The sequence below is a fragment of the Mycteria americana genome, chromosome 24 (genome assembly GCF_035582795.1).
Source record: "Mycteria americana isolate JAX WOST 10 ecotype Jacksonville Zoo and Gardens chromosome 24, USCA_MyAme_1.0, whole genome shotgun sequence".
NCBI classification, from domain to species: domain Eukaryota; kingdom Metazoa; phylum Chordata; class Aves; order Ciconiiformes; family Ciconiidae; genus Mycteria; species Mycteria americana.
In genome coordinates, this window is record NC_134388.1 from 4,737,747 (window position 1) to 4,752,501 (window position 14,755).

The window sequence follows — 14,755 nt, forward strand, 5'->3', positions numbered from 1 at the left end:
GGCGGTGCCTGCAGATGGCGGCGGAACCGCGCTCCGCCGCCGCGCTCCGCCTCCGCGCCCCGCCGGGCCTGCGCCGTCCGGCCGGGGCCGGGCCATGGTGAGCGGGGTCGGGGCACCGGGGCCGGCGTGGGGAAGGTTCCCCGCGGGGGGGGGGGGGGGGGGGTGGGGAGCACGGACTCCCGGGGGGGGGGGGGGGGGTGGTTCCGGTGCTCGTCTGTGCTGCGTGCACATGGCCGGGGGGGTCCCGGTCCGGTCCGTGCACGCGTGGCTGTGGGGGGGTCCCGGTGCCGGTGCTGGCCCGAGCTCCGCCTGGGTTCCCCCAGCGCCGGCAGCGGGGCGGGGGGGGGGGGGACGGGACACACTCGAGGTCCCAGCGTCGGGCCGAGATCCCCGGGCGGTGCCGGCTCTGCCCCGAGCCCGTTAACGGCCGTGCCACCGCGTGGCGGCGGGCACCGTGCCGGTGGCACCGTCGTCACACGTTCGCCACCGTCCCCTTCTCCCCGGCAGACGGGCGAGGCCGTGAAGGCGTTGCTGCGGCGGCTCCAGGCGCTGCAGGGCGAACGGGCCGAGGCCTACCGGCTCTTCGAGGAGTGAGTACCGGCACCGCCGCTGCACCCCGGGGACGGGCACCCATGGGGACGGGAGCCACCGAGACAGGCAGGGGCACACGGTACCTCCCGGGGCAGGGGATCCCCAGCAAGGAACTGAATCCTCCATCCTATTTTTTGTATCCCGATGGGAAGAGGCTGCCGGGGTGGAGCAGCGGCCGTCGGGGTGGCTGATGAGCTCCAGCTGGCAGGGGGACGCCCGCGCCGGACACCTGTATCCCATTTTAGCATCCGACAGGAGATGATGGACTTCCCGGGACGCAGGCTTGCGAGTGAAAAGGAGAAAAAAAAAACAAAAAACCCCAACATTCCCCCTCCCCAAAAAAAAGCAGCTGCCAAGCCCATCCCATGCGAGGGGTGAAGCTGCCTGGTCGTGGGGACTGAGCGCTGCCAAATCTGGGCAGGAAAACCCTCCCGGTGCTGCCTGCGGCGGGGCGGCAAAAGGGGGCTCGGCGCCGGGACAGGGACTGCGGGGTGTTGCCATCCCCGTGCCCCCCCCAGATGCAGTGACGGTGGCTTCCCCCCCACCCCACCCTTCCCCTCCCCAAACCTGTCCCCAGGGGCCACCGGGCGTACCTGAGCAGCGCACCCCACTATGACTTCCCCCGCTACCGGCAGCTGGTGCACGAGATCACGCTGGCCTTCAGCGGCATCTCCCGGGAGGTGCTGCACATCGCCGGGCGCCTGCGGGACGAGCTCGCCCGCCCCGACCTGGCCCAGCACCTCGCCCGCCTCCAGGAGCGGGAGCAGGAGAAGCTGCAGCTGGTGAGTGCCAGATTTGGGGGGGGGGGGTGGGGGGTGTCCCACCACTGCCCAGGGCAGGGCTGGGGCTGCTTTGGGGGGTGGGGGGGGTGTCTCAGCTCCCGCCGTGTCCCCACCGCAGACGGCACAGCTCCAGCTGGCCCGGCAGCAGGCGCAGGACCAGCCCGACGCGGACGCCCATCAGCAGGAGGTGCGGGAGCTCAAGCACAAGTAGGTGGTGGCCCCACTGCTCTCTCCCCTCTCCCCCCCATTTTGGGATGGTGGCATCCCCCCCTTGGGCTGGGAGCGCGGCCGGCAGCACCTCCACCCCCGGGCAGGAGCCCCTTCCCCACGTTTCTCCTCCCTCCAGCCCAGGGGGGCCCAGATGGTGCCTTCAAAAGCGCTCTCGGCCGCAGCCCCGGGGAGGGTTTGGCGATGCCGCGCGGCCGCGGTCCCCTCGGCCTCCCTGGGCTGAGTGTTTCATAAACAGCACGGGGAAGGCGAGGCGGCCCAGATAATACGCTCCATATGGGCTTTATTTATAGTTTCCATCCGCTCTCGTAGGCTAATTAAAACCATTGAGGCAATCAGCGAAATTCTTCAGGACCTCAAGTACGATTCGGAAGAAGTCGAGTGATGGGTGTCCCCATGGGAACGGCTGGAGGGGCCGGCTGGTGGAACGGGGGCCCTGCTCACCCCCCCGGCCCCCACCACACCACCTCGGCAAGGTGGGCACCTTCCTCCCGACCCCTTTTCTTGGGCATAGGCTGGAAGGGGTGGAGAACCCCCCCCTCCCCTGGAAGCAGTGGGGTCCCCCCAAATCCTGAGCATCCCTCGGTTGGAGGGGTCCGGCGTGGGGCTGGTTCCCCTCCCCAGCTCTGCCAGCCACGCCGGGGCTTTGCCCAAGGAAAACCACACCCCACCTTGCTTCGACCCCCATTGGGATGGGCACTGCCTTTGCTGCCGGCTGGAGCCCCGCAGCAGCGGCCCCCCCCAAAACCACCTCGGAGATCAGCTGCGGCCCCAGCCCCACGGTGGCTCCCGTGCCCCACAAGTGCTCTTTCTACCATCGTCCCCCAATAAACCTGTCCCCATGGAGCTGGGCTGAGTCGTGTGATCTAAAGGGCTTGTTCCCCGCCCAGTGCCCCCCCCTCCGCCTTGGCTGGGTCCCTTGGGAGGCCTGGGACAGGGTGATGAGGGACACGGGTCCCATTTGGCTGCCCGCTGCATCCCCGTCCCCGCGCGCTGCTGCCGCTCCGCTGACGCAGACCCCGGTGGGGTTTCAGAGGTTTATTGGCATTAAGCTTAAATCTGTTCCTAATTGACTGAAATGGAACCAAAATAAGGCTGGTTTGAATCAAAATTGGAGCAGGCACTGGGCAAACCCCAGCAGCCTCAAAACAGCCCGCGTGGCTCCCCGGGGACGGACCCCACCGTGCGCTCGCATGTGGGTCCCCGGGGAGAAAACAGCCAAAAATCGCTTCCCGGGGGGAGGCTGCGGCAATGGTGGGGGGACACCCGGGAAGCCCCCGCCGCCCCTTTCATCCCAGAGGCTGCTCCGGCTGGCGGTTAAGGAGCAAAGTCTCCGTGACCCCCCCGGCTGGGTGAAGCTGGGGGGTCCCCTTGCTGCCGTGGGGTGCGAGTGGCACGGCGGGGGGCCACGGTCCCATGGGGCCAGGCGGCACGTGGAGGGCTCCCGGGGCTGGCCCAGCCTGCCCCCCCCCGCCTCACCCCATCCCATCCCATCCCCCGGGGCTGCGGGGCCGCACTTCGCCCCGGCCGCCTTCCTGCTCCCCCCCGGCGGGGCCGGGGCGGGCGTGGGTGGTCCCGGGTGGGCGCCGGGCGCCCCGTGTTATCCTGCCGGCGCTCGGTCCCCCGGGGGCTACAACTTATCGCCGGGAAGAACCTGCAGAGAGGAGCAGAGCCCCGCATCGCCGCCGGCCGCACGCCCCGGGGTCAGGGTCACCCCGCATCCCCCCCCCAGCATCGCAGGGGTAGGGGGTCACCCCGCATCCCCCCCCCCATCCCCATCCCCACCCGGCCGGGGAAAAGAAGTGCGAAAGGCTCCTTACCTACCTGGTTGCGTGTTTTGTGCGATTTCTGCAGCCACACGCGCCACTGGTCGTAGAGCTTGATGCCGAGGTTGGAGCAGCCGTAGGCGTGTTTCTTCACCCACCCGAAAAACTGCTTCAGCTCCCGCCGCAGCGTTGTGTTTTGCTCCCCCCCTTTGGGGTCGCAGCCCCCCGCCGCTCGCTCTGCGGGGACAAGGGGTTCAGCACCGCCACGCAGGGACACGGCTCAACCCCTCCGTCGCCACCGCGCCGTAAATAAGAGCGGGCGAGAGGAAAACGAGCGGCTTTTTGGCTTCCCGCTGGGAAAGCCGAGCTCCAAATTGGCTCCTTTGCAAGGAATCCAGGTGCTGGGCACGGAGCGGGGAAGGGCCCCCCGACACGTCCCGCGTGCGCAGGGGAGGGGGAGCACAGCGCTGCCGGCATCCCCTCCCTGCCCGCCGATCGATGCCGGCCCGACGCCGGCGGTGCTCACCGCTGCGCGGGGTGGAGGCAGCGGTGGGGTTGCTCCAGTCGCTCCAGATGCCGGCTTTTTTGGAGCCGTAGATGCCGAAGGGATTACAGCGCACCTGGACGAAGTAGACCGTGCCGGGGCGGAGGCCGGCCAGGCGGCAGGACGTCTGGTTGCCCACATCATCCACGACCTGGGGAGGGAGGAGAGGGCAGCACCGGCACGGTTGGGCATCCCACGCCGTCCCCCACCGTTGGTGGGTGATGCCGACCCACCTTCCATTCCGAGCTGTCCTCCACCCGGTACTGGATCTGGTACTTGGCTTGGAAGAGGAAATCCTTGAGGGCCGGCGGGGAGCTCCAGCGCACGCTCAGCTGGTCCTCCAGGTCCCCCACCCGGCTGACGTGCACGTCCGACGGTGGGTCGGTGGTGACTGCGGGGACAGGGCAGGGGCTGGCGGGGCCGGCGCAGGCAGCGCTGCGGGGCCGCGGGGGTTAAGGAGCCGCAGATGCGAAAACAAAAAAAAAAAAAAAAAAAAAAAAAAACAAAAACCAAAACCAAACTCGAAGAAAACAGCCTAATTCGATTAGGAGCAATTCTGCTCACATATCGCCCATTTCCTGCAGTCCCCCTCCCCAACGTCCCACCGCGTGAACTCGCCTCCCGCTCTCCCCCCGCCATGAGGTCACCGGCATGGCGGTGACATCACGATGCCGTCGCTCACCCACGTCGAGGATGTCCAACATGACGACGTCGGAGACGGCCACCCCCAGCCGGTTGGATGCCTCTACCCAGATCTCGTAGGGCGTGAAGAGGGCCAGGTCCTTGGGGATGTGGCAGGAGTAGGGCCCGGCCGTGTGGTACTCCTGGCACGTGTTGTCTCGGCCGTACCACCTGCGGGCAGGCGCTGAGTGCCGGTACCGGCACCACCGGGTGCCACAGTCGAGCTGGGAACGCTCACCCATCCCCGGAAGAAACGGCCGCTCCCGGCAGGGACCACGGCTCATTTATCTGCCACTCAACACCGCCGGCATCGCGCTGCCGAGGTGTTGGGTTACCGGCCCCGCGGCGGCCGCTCGCGGCTCATCCAGCGGTTCCCAGCTCAACCGGGGCCGCACAGCTTCTCCTCACCCTCCTCCTCCCCGGCACGTACAGAGCGTGGCTGCCCGCCAGCGCTCGCGGCAGCAGAGACCCGAGGAAACTCATCACATCCCCAAACAGGGGCCAGCTAGGAGGCGTTGGGCTCCCTGTTCCCCGCCGCCCCGTACGCCTTTAAATCCCCCACTGGCATTTTTTAAGAATAATAGGAATTAAGGGGGGGTGGCCCCACCTCAGCTTGTACTTGAGGGTGTAGTTGGTGTGCAGGAAGGTCTCCCCTTCTGTCCCCGGCGCCCATTTGCAGGTGAGGTCCTTCATGTTTTTGGACCAGCAGGTGATGTTGACTGGTTTTTCTGGGGGTACTGGGAGAGGAAAAAAAAAAAAAAAAAAAAAAAAAAAAAAGCAGAGGGGAATGAAAAGGCGCAGCGGCAAAACGCAGCCCGCGGTCCCGGCGGGCGATGCCAGCGCGGTCCTTGCCGGTTGCAGGTTTCCAGCCCTGCGGCTGCAAACGCGTTTGCTGGAGGGGTTTAGGCTCCTGCCCGCTCCTGCCCGCACCCGGCCCCTGCCCGCACCCAGCTCCGGAGCTGTTTTCTTTCAGCAACAGCAACCCAAAAACCAAATCTGAGCTGTGTTCCCAGTTAAGCCTCTGTATTCCTAGGACGTAGCATCGTCCTTAAAATAGCCTGAGATAAAATCTTATGATTATTGGTTCGGACAAGTGTAATTTTACCGAGGGTTTGCCAAAACAGCCTTTCTGCTGCGCGCTCCTGCGAGCCGGAGGCTGCGGCTGCGGGTTGGGGCGCAAACCGTGGAGAGGAGGTTAAAAACGAGCAGCCGCAAGCAACCGCGCGCGTTTTGGCAAGAACCGGGGTGTTAAACCCCACGGGGGATCCCCAAATCCTCCCACGGCTGCGCCGGGACCCGTAGCTCTCCCCACCGAAAGGGCAAAGCGGCGCCGGGGCCGGGTGAAACCCGGCACGTGCAACCGCGCCGGCGCCGCCGACGTACGTCCAACGTAAAGGCAGGAGCCGGCCAAGATGCCGCCGTCTCTGCTGTGACACACCAGGTTGTCCCCCGACTGCTGCTTGGAGCCGTTGAGGCGGGCGAGGGCCACGCTGAGCGTGGTGGGGCCGAGGGCGGCGTAGGAGGCGGCGGGCAGACGCCGGCCGTTCAGGGTCCAGTACAGGTCCTCGGCTTTCAGGTGAAAGTCCGGGCTGACCGTGCACGTGGCGACCAGCGAGGAGCCGATCAGCAGGGTGGGGTCTTGGGGGGAAATCACTGCGGGGTCTGCAGCCGGAGAAATAAAAGGGGGGTAAAAAAAATTATATCTATAGTTTTATATATATATATTTAATATATATCATTATATATTATAATTAAAGTATATATTTTTATATATTTAATATATATTTAAATGTATTTTATAGATTTAAATGTATTTTATAGATTTAAATGTATTTTATAGATTTAAATGTATGTTTTATATACATTTAAATATAATTTATGTCTAATTTTTATATATTTAAATATAATTTATGTCTAATTTTTATATATTTAAATATTTATTTATATATATATATATATATATATATATATATATATATATAAATACATTTATCACGGCACAGCCCCTTGCAGCAGCGCTCGCCCTCCTCCGAAGCAGAGGCAGGAGCACACGAGGCGCCGGGCTCGGCCGCGCTCTCCCCGCGAGCTCGGGGGCTCCTCAGCAGAGTGGGGGGGGGGTTCAAGCCGGGAAGCGCCGACAGCCTTTGGGGAGCTTTGCAGCGCGAGGCTGGGGGGGTCTCGGCGACGCTGTGGTTTTTCCAGGGCTGGGCGGGGGCTGGGTTGTGGCTTTGTAAATTTTTCGTGACAAAAGGATTTCAAAAGCAGCTATGGAAAGTTTTGGGGGTTGGTCCCCCCCCCTTTTCCAAGGACACCGGCCGGCAGCGCCAAGGGCCAGGCAGCGCTTCCCGGCTGAGAGCGGCACTGACCACCCGCCTAATCCCAACCATGTGCCGCCGGGCTCTGCCAAAACCCATCGCTCGCACCTCAGCACGCGGTCCCTGCGCCAGGACACCCCGAGGGGCTGCCCCGGGAGCCGGCACGGGGCCCCCCCAGGGTGCTCCACGCCGGGGAGACCCTCCGTGATGGGAAAGCCCCCCCACGCTGCTTTATTTCGAGACCTCTCCACCACGAGGCTTCAAAGAACAGGCTCCTCTGACCCCGCTCCGGGGTTTTCCGTGTCCATCAGCCTTATCGGCTCCATCCGCACGCGCCAGGCTAATATCCCAAATTACCTCCCGGAAAGCACCGCGACCTCCTCTCCCCTCCGACCTCCCCGGCCCCGATCGGCTTTCAGTGCCCGCTGGCCACGCCGGCTCCCACCTCGACGCAATTAATGCTCCAAAATCCTCGTTATCCTGGAGATATCTTAATTAGCAGTGCCTCCCATCGCTCAGGGGATGCTGTTGAGGTGGGTGTAAAAGCATTTGGGTGTAAAAGCATCTGGGACACGTTGGTGCCAACCACCCTGGGGTACCCCGAGAATCCCTGGGGGATGGCACGGATCCATCCCACCCACCCCCAAAGCAAACCCTTCCCTGGGGGGTTCAGCCCCCGACTCACCCCATCCTCCAGCGGGGCCTCCGAAAAAAGCATCCCCGGCTCTGCCAACGAGCCCACCCAGCACCGGCTCCTCCATTAGCCGAGCGCCGAGCCGGGGCTGCTCCAGTGCCGCCGATAACAGCCCCGGCGCTCTGGGCCCTAATTCTCCTAAATCTTAATCTAAACAGCACCAGAAACACACACGAGCGCCGTAAAACAGACACGTTTCCCGTCCTCCGAGCGGGACCCTCTGGAGGGACCAATTTGATATATATTTTTTTTTTCCCTTCAATTTTTTTTTTCTCCTCCAAGCAGGAGCCTCTGAAGGGGCCAATTTTATATATCGTCGGGGTTTTTTTTCCCCCCTGCAATTTTTTTCCCCCCTCTGTGCAGACACAGCGCTGAACATGTGTTTTAAAAGGGAAAAGTGTGAAGTTTTCAGATCGGAGAGGAAAGGGCCGGAGAGACGCAGGCAGCCTGTGGAATGTGCAAGTCGCAACAAAAATACCTGCTCGGGGTTTTTATGGCTTTCCTATTAAAAAAAAAAATGCTGATCAGGTGCTAAGTAATGCTATAAAGTAAAACCACATTTCCAAGGTGTCGGGAACATTTATGCTTTTCTTCCGAAGGGCCGGATTTCATTTCATTTTTATATCAGCGTTTTAAGGGGCTGGGAAAGAAAAGAAAAAACCCTCCGATAAGTGTGAGAGATCACGCAGCTAAAAAAAGATTTAAGATGTGCAGGGGGTTAAAGAAAAATATAAATAATTGCTCTGAAGAACAAAAGGAAATTCGGGCAGCCCTGAATTCTGCAAGAAAAATAAGTTTAAGAAAAATATATATATTTTGAGCTCTTCTAAAGCTCAAGCAACGAGGTTTGAAGGCAGAGACGGCACCCGAGAACGCTTTATCCCTCCTTTCCACTATCTTTTTCCCCCTCTTGTCTCCAACTGGCATTTCTTGTGCCCATCCCTCAGCTCGAGGAGGGATTTATAAAAAGCCCAGGCATTCCAGCGAGCGCGACCGAGCTGAACCGAGGGGAAACATTCGCTCTCTAAAAGGAGATTTGGCTTCGCCTTTCCCCAGCGCCGCACGTCGAGGGGCCACGGGGCGAGCGCTCGCCCCGGTCGGCTGCGCCGGACCCCAATGAGAGGGGGGGAAAAATGGGGGTCCCGGGGGTGTGAAACCAGCTGCGAGCAGCAGCGGGCATCCCCTTACCGGGGTGAGCCGAAAGGTGCGGGGTCAGCCCCAAAGAGGGTCCGGCCACGGCCCCACGTTGCCCCTGGTGGGATTAACCCCTCCGGCCCCCGGGAAAGGGCACGGGAAAGGGCACCGCTCCACCCCGAAACCCGCCTGGATTCGGAGGCTCTCGTTAACGGCTCCTGAAGGGATTTTTGGCGCATTTTTCCTCCACCACTTCTGCAATTCCTGCCCTAATTATTGCTCTTTGAGACTTCCTTGTTAACGATACGTATGGGTCAGGGGGTACAAGACCCGGGTGGCCGGGACCCGGTGGCGGGGACGCGGGAGCGGTGGCTTTTCTTGGCGGGACCCGTTTGCGCGTCGGAGCGAACATCCATCGCCTTGAGAAATTCCCATCATAGGGAGGAAGCCAAACTTCCTGCTGCGGGGAATGGGATCTCGCCTCCCCTTTGCTCGGGCCGGAGGGGAAGCAACGAGGCGACGGGTGGGACGGAGGCTAATTCGGATTTAGGGCTCTGCGGGGAGGGGGGGGGACACGACCCCTCCCGTGTCCCCTTCTCCCCCCTCCCCAGCAAGGGGGGACCCCAATCCTGCGGGGCTGAGGCCGCCCACAGCTCAGCCCACAGGTGGCACCTCCCGGACCTGCCACTGCTGGGTGGGACCCCCAAATGGGCATCCCTGCAGAGCCCCCCCAAGGGTATTTTGGGGGGGGGGATTCATTGTTCTCCGCGGGGGAGGGAGCTCCCTATTGTTCTGGGTGGGGAAAAGGGGATTCATTGTTCTCTGGGACGGGGGGGGGGGGGGGGGGGGCACGGCTCTCCGGGGGGGGGGGGGGGGGGGGGTCTGCGTTGTTCTCAGCAGGAGGAGGGGGGTCTCAGAGGCTCGGGGGGGGGGAAAGAGGGGTCACGGCTCCCGGGGGTGGGAGGGGGTCGCGTGGGGAAGGGGTTCGCTATTGTTCTCCGGCCGGAGGACGGGGGTTTCCATTGTCCTGGGTGGGGAATGGAGCCGCATTGTTCTCCGGGAGGGGGGGGGGGGGTCTGCACGGCGGGGAGGGGGGGACGGGGACACGAGGGGGGAGCAGCCCTCCTCGGGGAGAGGGGTCCCTCCTCTCCATGGGGAGAGGGGCACTCGCTGCTCCCGGGGAGGAGGAGGGGGGGTCCCTGCTGCTCGCGGGGATGGGGGGAACAAAAAAAGGTTCATCTATTGTTCTCTGCGGGGAGAGGGGGGGGTCCCGGCTGCGCTGCGGGGACGGGGAGGGAGGGGGAGGTCCCGGCTGCCTGCCGGGGGGAGATGGGGGGGGGTCCCGGCTGTGCTTTGCAGGGGGGGTCCCCGTTACCCTACGACACGCAGCCCCGAGGTGCGCCCGGCGATGCCCCCGCCGCTCCCGGGGCCGCTCCGCATCCCGGGGCGGCGGAGTAAGGGGGGGGGGGGGGGGGAGACGGACGGACACACACGACGGACACCACACGGCCCGGCCCGCAACGACCGGGGGAGCCCCGGGGGGCTCGGCGCAGCGCCCGCCCCGGCCCCGACGGGACCCCCCGCATCGCCCCCCGCGCCCACCTTGCGGGAGCCGCCCGGTACTCACAGGCGAGCGGCTCGGCGCGGAGGAGGCGCAGGCAGAGCAGGAGCAAGGGGGGGAGCAGCGGCAACGGCGGCATGGCCGGCTCCGGTGCCCGTCGGTGCCCGGGGCGGCGGAGCGCACCGGCACGTCCGGGGAAGTCCCGAGCAAGTCTGAGCAACCCCCGGTTACCAAAGCCCTAAATGCCGCCCTGGCCCCGCCCCGCCCGGCCCGGGCCCGCCCCCGGGGGGGCAGAAAGGCACCGGCCCCGGAGCCTCGCCGTCCCGCTCCGGTACCGGCCCCGGTACCGCTCCCCGACACGCGACGCCCGCCTCGGCGGCGCCCGGTGCTGCCGCGGGATGCTGCTCCCCCCCACACCCCCCCCTTTCCCCCGGGGCCGGTGTCCCGCTCCCCCAGCCCCGCGGTAGGTGGGTAAGAGCCGCCCCGGGGCCGCCTTCCCACGGGTGACTCATGCGCAGCCTCCACGGACCCTCCCGTGCCCCCGGGGCCGCTCCCGGCGCTGCACGCGGGGCCGGGCCGGGCCCCCCCGAGGGGGTCCCCCCCTCCCCCCCATCAAAAGTATCTTTAGGAGCCCCAAATCCCGTTATCACTGGTTTGGGGAGGGGGAAACAGGAATATCTTCCCGTAAATCCCGGTGTTTTCTATCGAACCCAACATCTCTGTTTTTCCCCCCAAAAAAACCCAAAAGGGGGGAAAAACGCCCCAAGTGGCTTCAAGCCCCTGCCGGGTTGGGGCTGTGTTGTGTCCCCAAGGGCCCCAGGGCAGCCTGAGGTCGGTGGCATGTCCGGTTGTGCCACCGGCACCACGGTGAAGGCGTCCGCTTGGGCATCACACCTCCATCCCGGCGCCTCCTCCTGTCCCCCCGCCCGGGACTCGGTGGCACCAAGAGCTTTGCAGACCCCCGGATGGGTGGCAGAGCCCTGGGACAGCAGGTCCCGGCTGTGGCAAGGCCACCGTCCCCAAGCGTGGGCTGTCCCCAGCTGTGCGTCCTTTAGGTCTGCCTGAGCCTTGGGGTGTGGGATGGGGCGCAGTGGGGTGCCCTCAGAGCACCCCATGCCAGGGGGTGCCTGGGTCGTGTTCCCCCCCAGCAGAGGGGACACGGAGGGACCCAGTGGCCCTGACCCTGAAGTTGGGATGGGGCTGGGAACCCCAACGCCGTGGGACCGCTGCCATGGCCGGGGTTTACGGGTGACGCAGGGGGCTCAGAGCTGGGGGGCCATTTCCAGCCCATGGGGACATCATCCGGTGGCTTTCCCTGTCCCTTTGCTCCCTGTCCCAGCTCTGCGCCCTGCATCCTCTCGGCTGCGAGGACAGGGATATTGGTCCCTGCAGGGGACAGAGCGTGGGGGGACAGAGCAGAGGGTGACAGGGGACACCTGGGTGGCCCAGGGTGCCTCTCCCAAAGGGGTGACACCATGAGTCAGCCCCTGCCCCATAGCACCAGGGGGGGGCTGAGGCCCGCAGCCATGCGGGGACAGGGAGGGTGACGTTGCGTGGGAATCGCTGCAGGGCTCCGAGGTGTTGGGCACCGGGCGAAGGGACTGCACGGATTAGAAAACAAAATAAAAAAAGAGAGCGGGAGGGAGACAAAACAATGCCTTTTCCCATCGTCCTGTTTTTTGGAAGCTTCTGAACTGTTTTTGTTGAAATTTCCCAAAAATGTCAGGCTCCGGGAGCCACCCAGCCTGAGAAACTTCAGCCCCAGCGTCCGCAGTCTGGCCGAGTGAATCACGGCCGCCCCGGGGACCGGCGGCCGCCCGCGATCCTGACCCACTGCCCGGATCCCCCCCAGGGAAGGCACCCTGGGGTGGGAGCCAGCGGTGGGTGCTGGGGGGGGGGGAGGAGGAGAAATCACCCCCCTGGAGCCGGAGTCGGGACCAGGAGCTGCCCCGGCTGCCCACCTGCGCTGCCCGCAGGGCTGCCTGCCCGCACCGCTTCCCCCACCCGCCTTCTCCTTCCCCCGGCCAAGCCCCTCAGCTTCCACCCAGAGGCAACAATAAAGTGGGATTTAGCGTGGCTGTTTCGGGAAGCAGGGAGGGGTGGGCTCCCGGGGGTGGGGGCTGTGTGACACCCATCCTGGCACCGGCAGAGGGGACATGGCCGGCTCCGGCAAAGCCATCATCAGAAGGTGGCTTGAGGCTTTGCTGGGGGGTCAGGGGGAAGGTGGGGGAACAGCGGCGTCGGGGGAGAGGGGAGTGTCGCTCCCCACTGATATCACCTGGGACGTGCCCAGGGTGTCACCCCACGTGGCTCGGGGACCAGGGACGTTCACCCTCCCCGACCCACGGCAGCATCCGGATGCGATGCTGTGGGATGGGGACAGGGTGGGGGGACAGAGCCAGCGCTGAGTGAGCCCGGCCATGCCTGTGGTCCCCAAACCCGGGCAGTGCTGGGGTGGCATCAGGATCCGGCCGGCGGCAGTGCCGGGGAGCAGCCGGAGATGACAGAGCCGCTCTCCCGCTTCCTGAGTCAGCGCGTCGGTCAGCGGGCAGATGTGGTCAGCGCTGCCCTTTGACAGTGACCTTTAAAGGGCTGCTCCCTCCTGCCCACGAGCCGCCGTGCTCGCAGGCACCGGCCGGGCTCCCGCAGGCGGCCGGGAGGCAGGATCCGGTCCGGCAGCCCCCTCTGACCCCCAGCCCGGGCTGTCAGCGTCAGTGCGGTGGTCCCCTGGGGCTGGTGTGGTCCGGCTGCCCCTCCCGGCGTGGCTCCGTTCCCAGGGCCTCTTTGCCCTGTTGCGGTGCAGGATCTGGCCGTGGGGCCCAGCTCCCAAACAGCGGAGCCCGTACAGTCACGAGCTCCCAGCTCTGCCCAGGCGGGATGTGACTCCCCCCCGGAGGGATCCAGGACCACGGGGTGGCCCTGGTGACGTCCCCAAACCCAGGCTGAGCATCCTCGGTCCGGCTTCCCACCAGCCGTCACCTTCCTGCCAGCCCTCCATCATGTGTCACCGGGGCCGGGCCCAGCACATCTACCCTGAATTAATCTAATTACTTGATTTCCCAGCCAGAGCTCGCTCCATAAAGTCCTTGGACAGAGACAGCATCTGGCTCAAGGGCCAGGGTGTAAAAAACAAACAACAAAAAAACCCAAAACCCCAGAAAAAGCGGGAGGAGAGGCGCAGCGGAGCTGCCTCTGACTGCCTGCATCCTTTTAAAGTGACCTGGGGGAAAAATAAAGAGGCTAGAAATGCAAAGAATCCAGCAGTCAGAGTTTTCTTTATATTCCTCTCAGTCACATTTCCACATCCATGGGTAATTTATAACCCGCTTAACCCCTTCCCTGCCACCCCCCCAGCACAACCCTTTCGCTCAAGAGCATCCTCGCAGCGGGCGGCCGCACCTTCCCGCCTCTGTTTGCTTTGGGAAGCACAAAAAGTCCCGCGACGGAGTTTGCTGATCTCTAGAGGGGGGAAAAAAATGCGGTTGATGTCGAGGGGGTGCTTGAGCACGAGGGATGGGCTCTGTGGGGTTGGCACACGGGGTGACGGGTCCCCTGCCCGTGGGGGGGGACCGTGGGGACGCCCCGGCCAGCGTGGGGGGAGCCTGCGGCTTCACAAAAGGCTCCAGAAAAAAAATGTAGGTCAGTAGTGATAAACGTAAAAGGCATCGAGTGTTTCTGGAGAGGGGTGGGAAGAGGAGGGAGGGAGCGAGGGCAGTAAATATTTGCCAGCTCCAATATTATTGCCTGGGAAGGGGTTTTTTTATTAAAAGGTGAGGGGAGGGAGCGTGGGCCGGCGCCAGGCATAGTGCAGGCAGGTGCGGTGGGACGCTTGCCCGCCGGCCGCTCAGCCTGCGGCACGACGTTCCCGGCACTCGATCCGGTGGGTTTCGGTGCCTCTGGGGGTTGGGGCTCCGGCTCTGTCCCTTCCAGCTGATGGAAACCTCACCTGCGGCGCGGCGCTGTGATTTACGGTGACGGCCCCCAATCTATCCCATTTACTTGGCCATTAGTCACCGGTGCCGGACACGAGGCCGAGGGGCTGGACGGGCTCCAGGAGGAGGAAGGGGGGAGCGGAGCCGACCTGGCAGCCCCGCCAGCCCGGCCGGAGCACATTTTCTCCCGGCCCTGGTTTGATTAACAAGATGAATAAGCTGGCGGAGCGCAGCGGGGCGAGGGGAGGCCCCACTCCCTGCTCCCAGGGGGGCCCGGGGCTGCGCTCCCCCGGCCGTCCCTGAGGGGATCCGGCCGCCCCCACCCCTCTCCCCCTGCCCCAGGGGGTGGAGCACCCCTCAACCCTGACCTGGGACCGGGAGACCCCCCGCTTCCCCATGCCGGGGTCCTGCCATGTGTTCCCCATTAGGGCTGGAGGTTAGCAAAGCCCCCAGCCCTCCTCCTCCTCCTCCCCCTCCTCCTCTTCCTCCCCCCCGGGCCCGCTTTGGGGTGCTGCCATAAATAAGGC

The 14,755-nt window shown here is 64.3% G+C and overlaps 2 protein-coding genes across 6 annotated transcripts; one reads left to right on the plus strand and one right to left on the minus strand.

Moving 5' to 3' along the window:
• Positions 1-5: 5 nt before the first annotated feature.
• REX1BD (required for excision 1-B domain containing) lies at positions 6-2,447 on the plus strand. Its single transcript, XM_075524492.1, has 5 exons — positions 6-97; positions 508-590; positions 1,169-1,373; positions 1,492-1,580; positions 1,914-2,447. The coding sequence occupies exons 1-5, from the start codon at positions 95-97 to the stop codon at positions 1,984-1,986; spliced, it is 453 nt and encodes a 150-aa protein (XP_075380607.1). The 5' UTR covers positions 6-94; the 3' UTR covers positions 1,987-2,447.
• CRLF1 (cytokine receptor like factor 1) lies at positions 2,435-10,520 on the minus strand. Of its 5 annotated transcripts, none has more exons than XM_075524482.1 (8): positions 10,363-10,520; positions 5,976-6,254; positions 5,200-5,329; positions 4,594-4,763; positions 4,145-4,302; positions 3,894-4,062; positions 3,426-3,604; positions 2,435-2,674 (listed from the first exon to the last, which is right to left on the minus strand). In XM_075524482.1, exons 1-8 carry the CDS (start codon positions 10,433-10,435, stop codon positions 2,468-2,470), a joined length of 1,365 nt encoding a protein of 454 aa, XP_075380597.1. In that variant the 5' UTR covers positions 10,436-10,520; the 3' UTR covers positions 2,435-2,467. The 5 variants fall into 5 exon arrangements, with proteins under 5 accessions (XP_075380597.1, XP_075380598.1, XP_075380602.1 ...); XM_075524483.1 differs by having other exon boundaries at positions 6,031-6,254; positions 10,338-10,520; XM_075524484.1 differs by having other exon boundaries at positions 2,625-3,255.
• Between the last annotated feature and the right edge of the window lie 4,235 nt (positions 10,521-14,755).

Bases quoted from the DNA above. Each gene is read 5' to 3' on its own strand.
- CRLF1 (XM_075524482.1), bottom strand. From the start codon at position 10,435: ATGCCGCCGTTGCCGCTGCTCCCCCCCTTGCTCCTGCTCTGCCTGCGC. The intron at 5,330-5,975 runs GTACGTCGGCGG...TTCCTCTCCCAG, and splicing joins CTCCTGCCTTTACGTTGGAC to TACCCCCAGAAAAACCAGTC. The intron at 2,675-3,425 runs GTAGGTAAGGAG...GTTCCATTTCAG, and splicing joins CGCACAAAACACGCAACCAG to TCAATTAGGAACAGATTTAA.
- REX1BD (XM_075524492.1), top strand. The intron at 591-1,168 runs GTGAGTACCGGC...ACCTGTCCCCAG, and splicing joins GCCTACCGGCTCTTCGAGGA to GGGCCACCGGGCGTACCTGA. The intron at 1,581-1,913 runs GTAGGTGGTGGC...CCGCTCTCGTAG, and splicing joins GTGCGGGAGCTCAAGCACAA to GCTAATTAAAACCATTGAGG.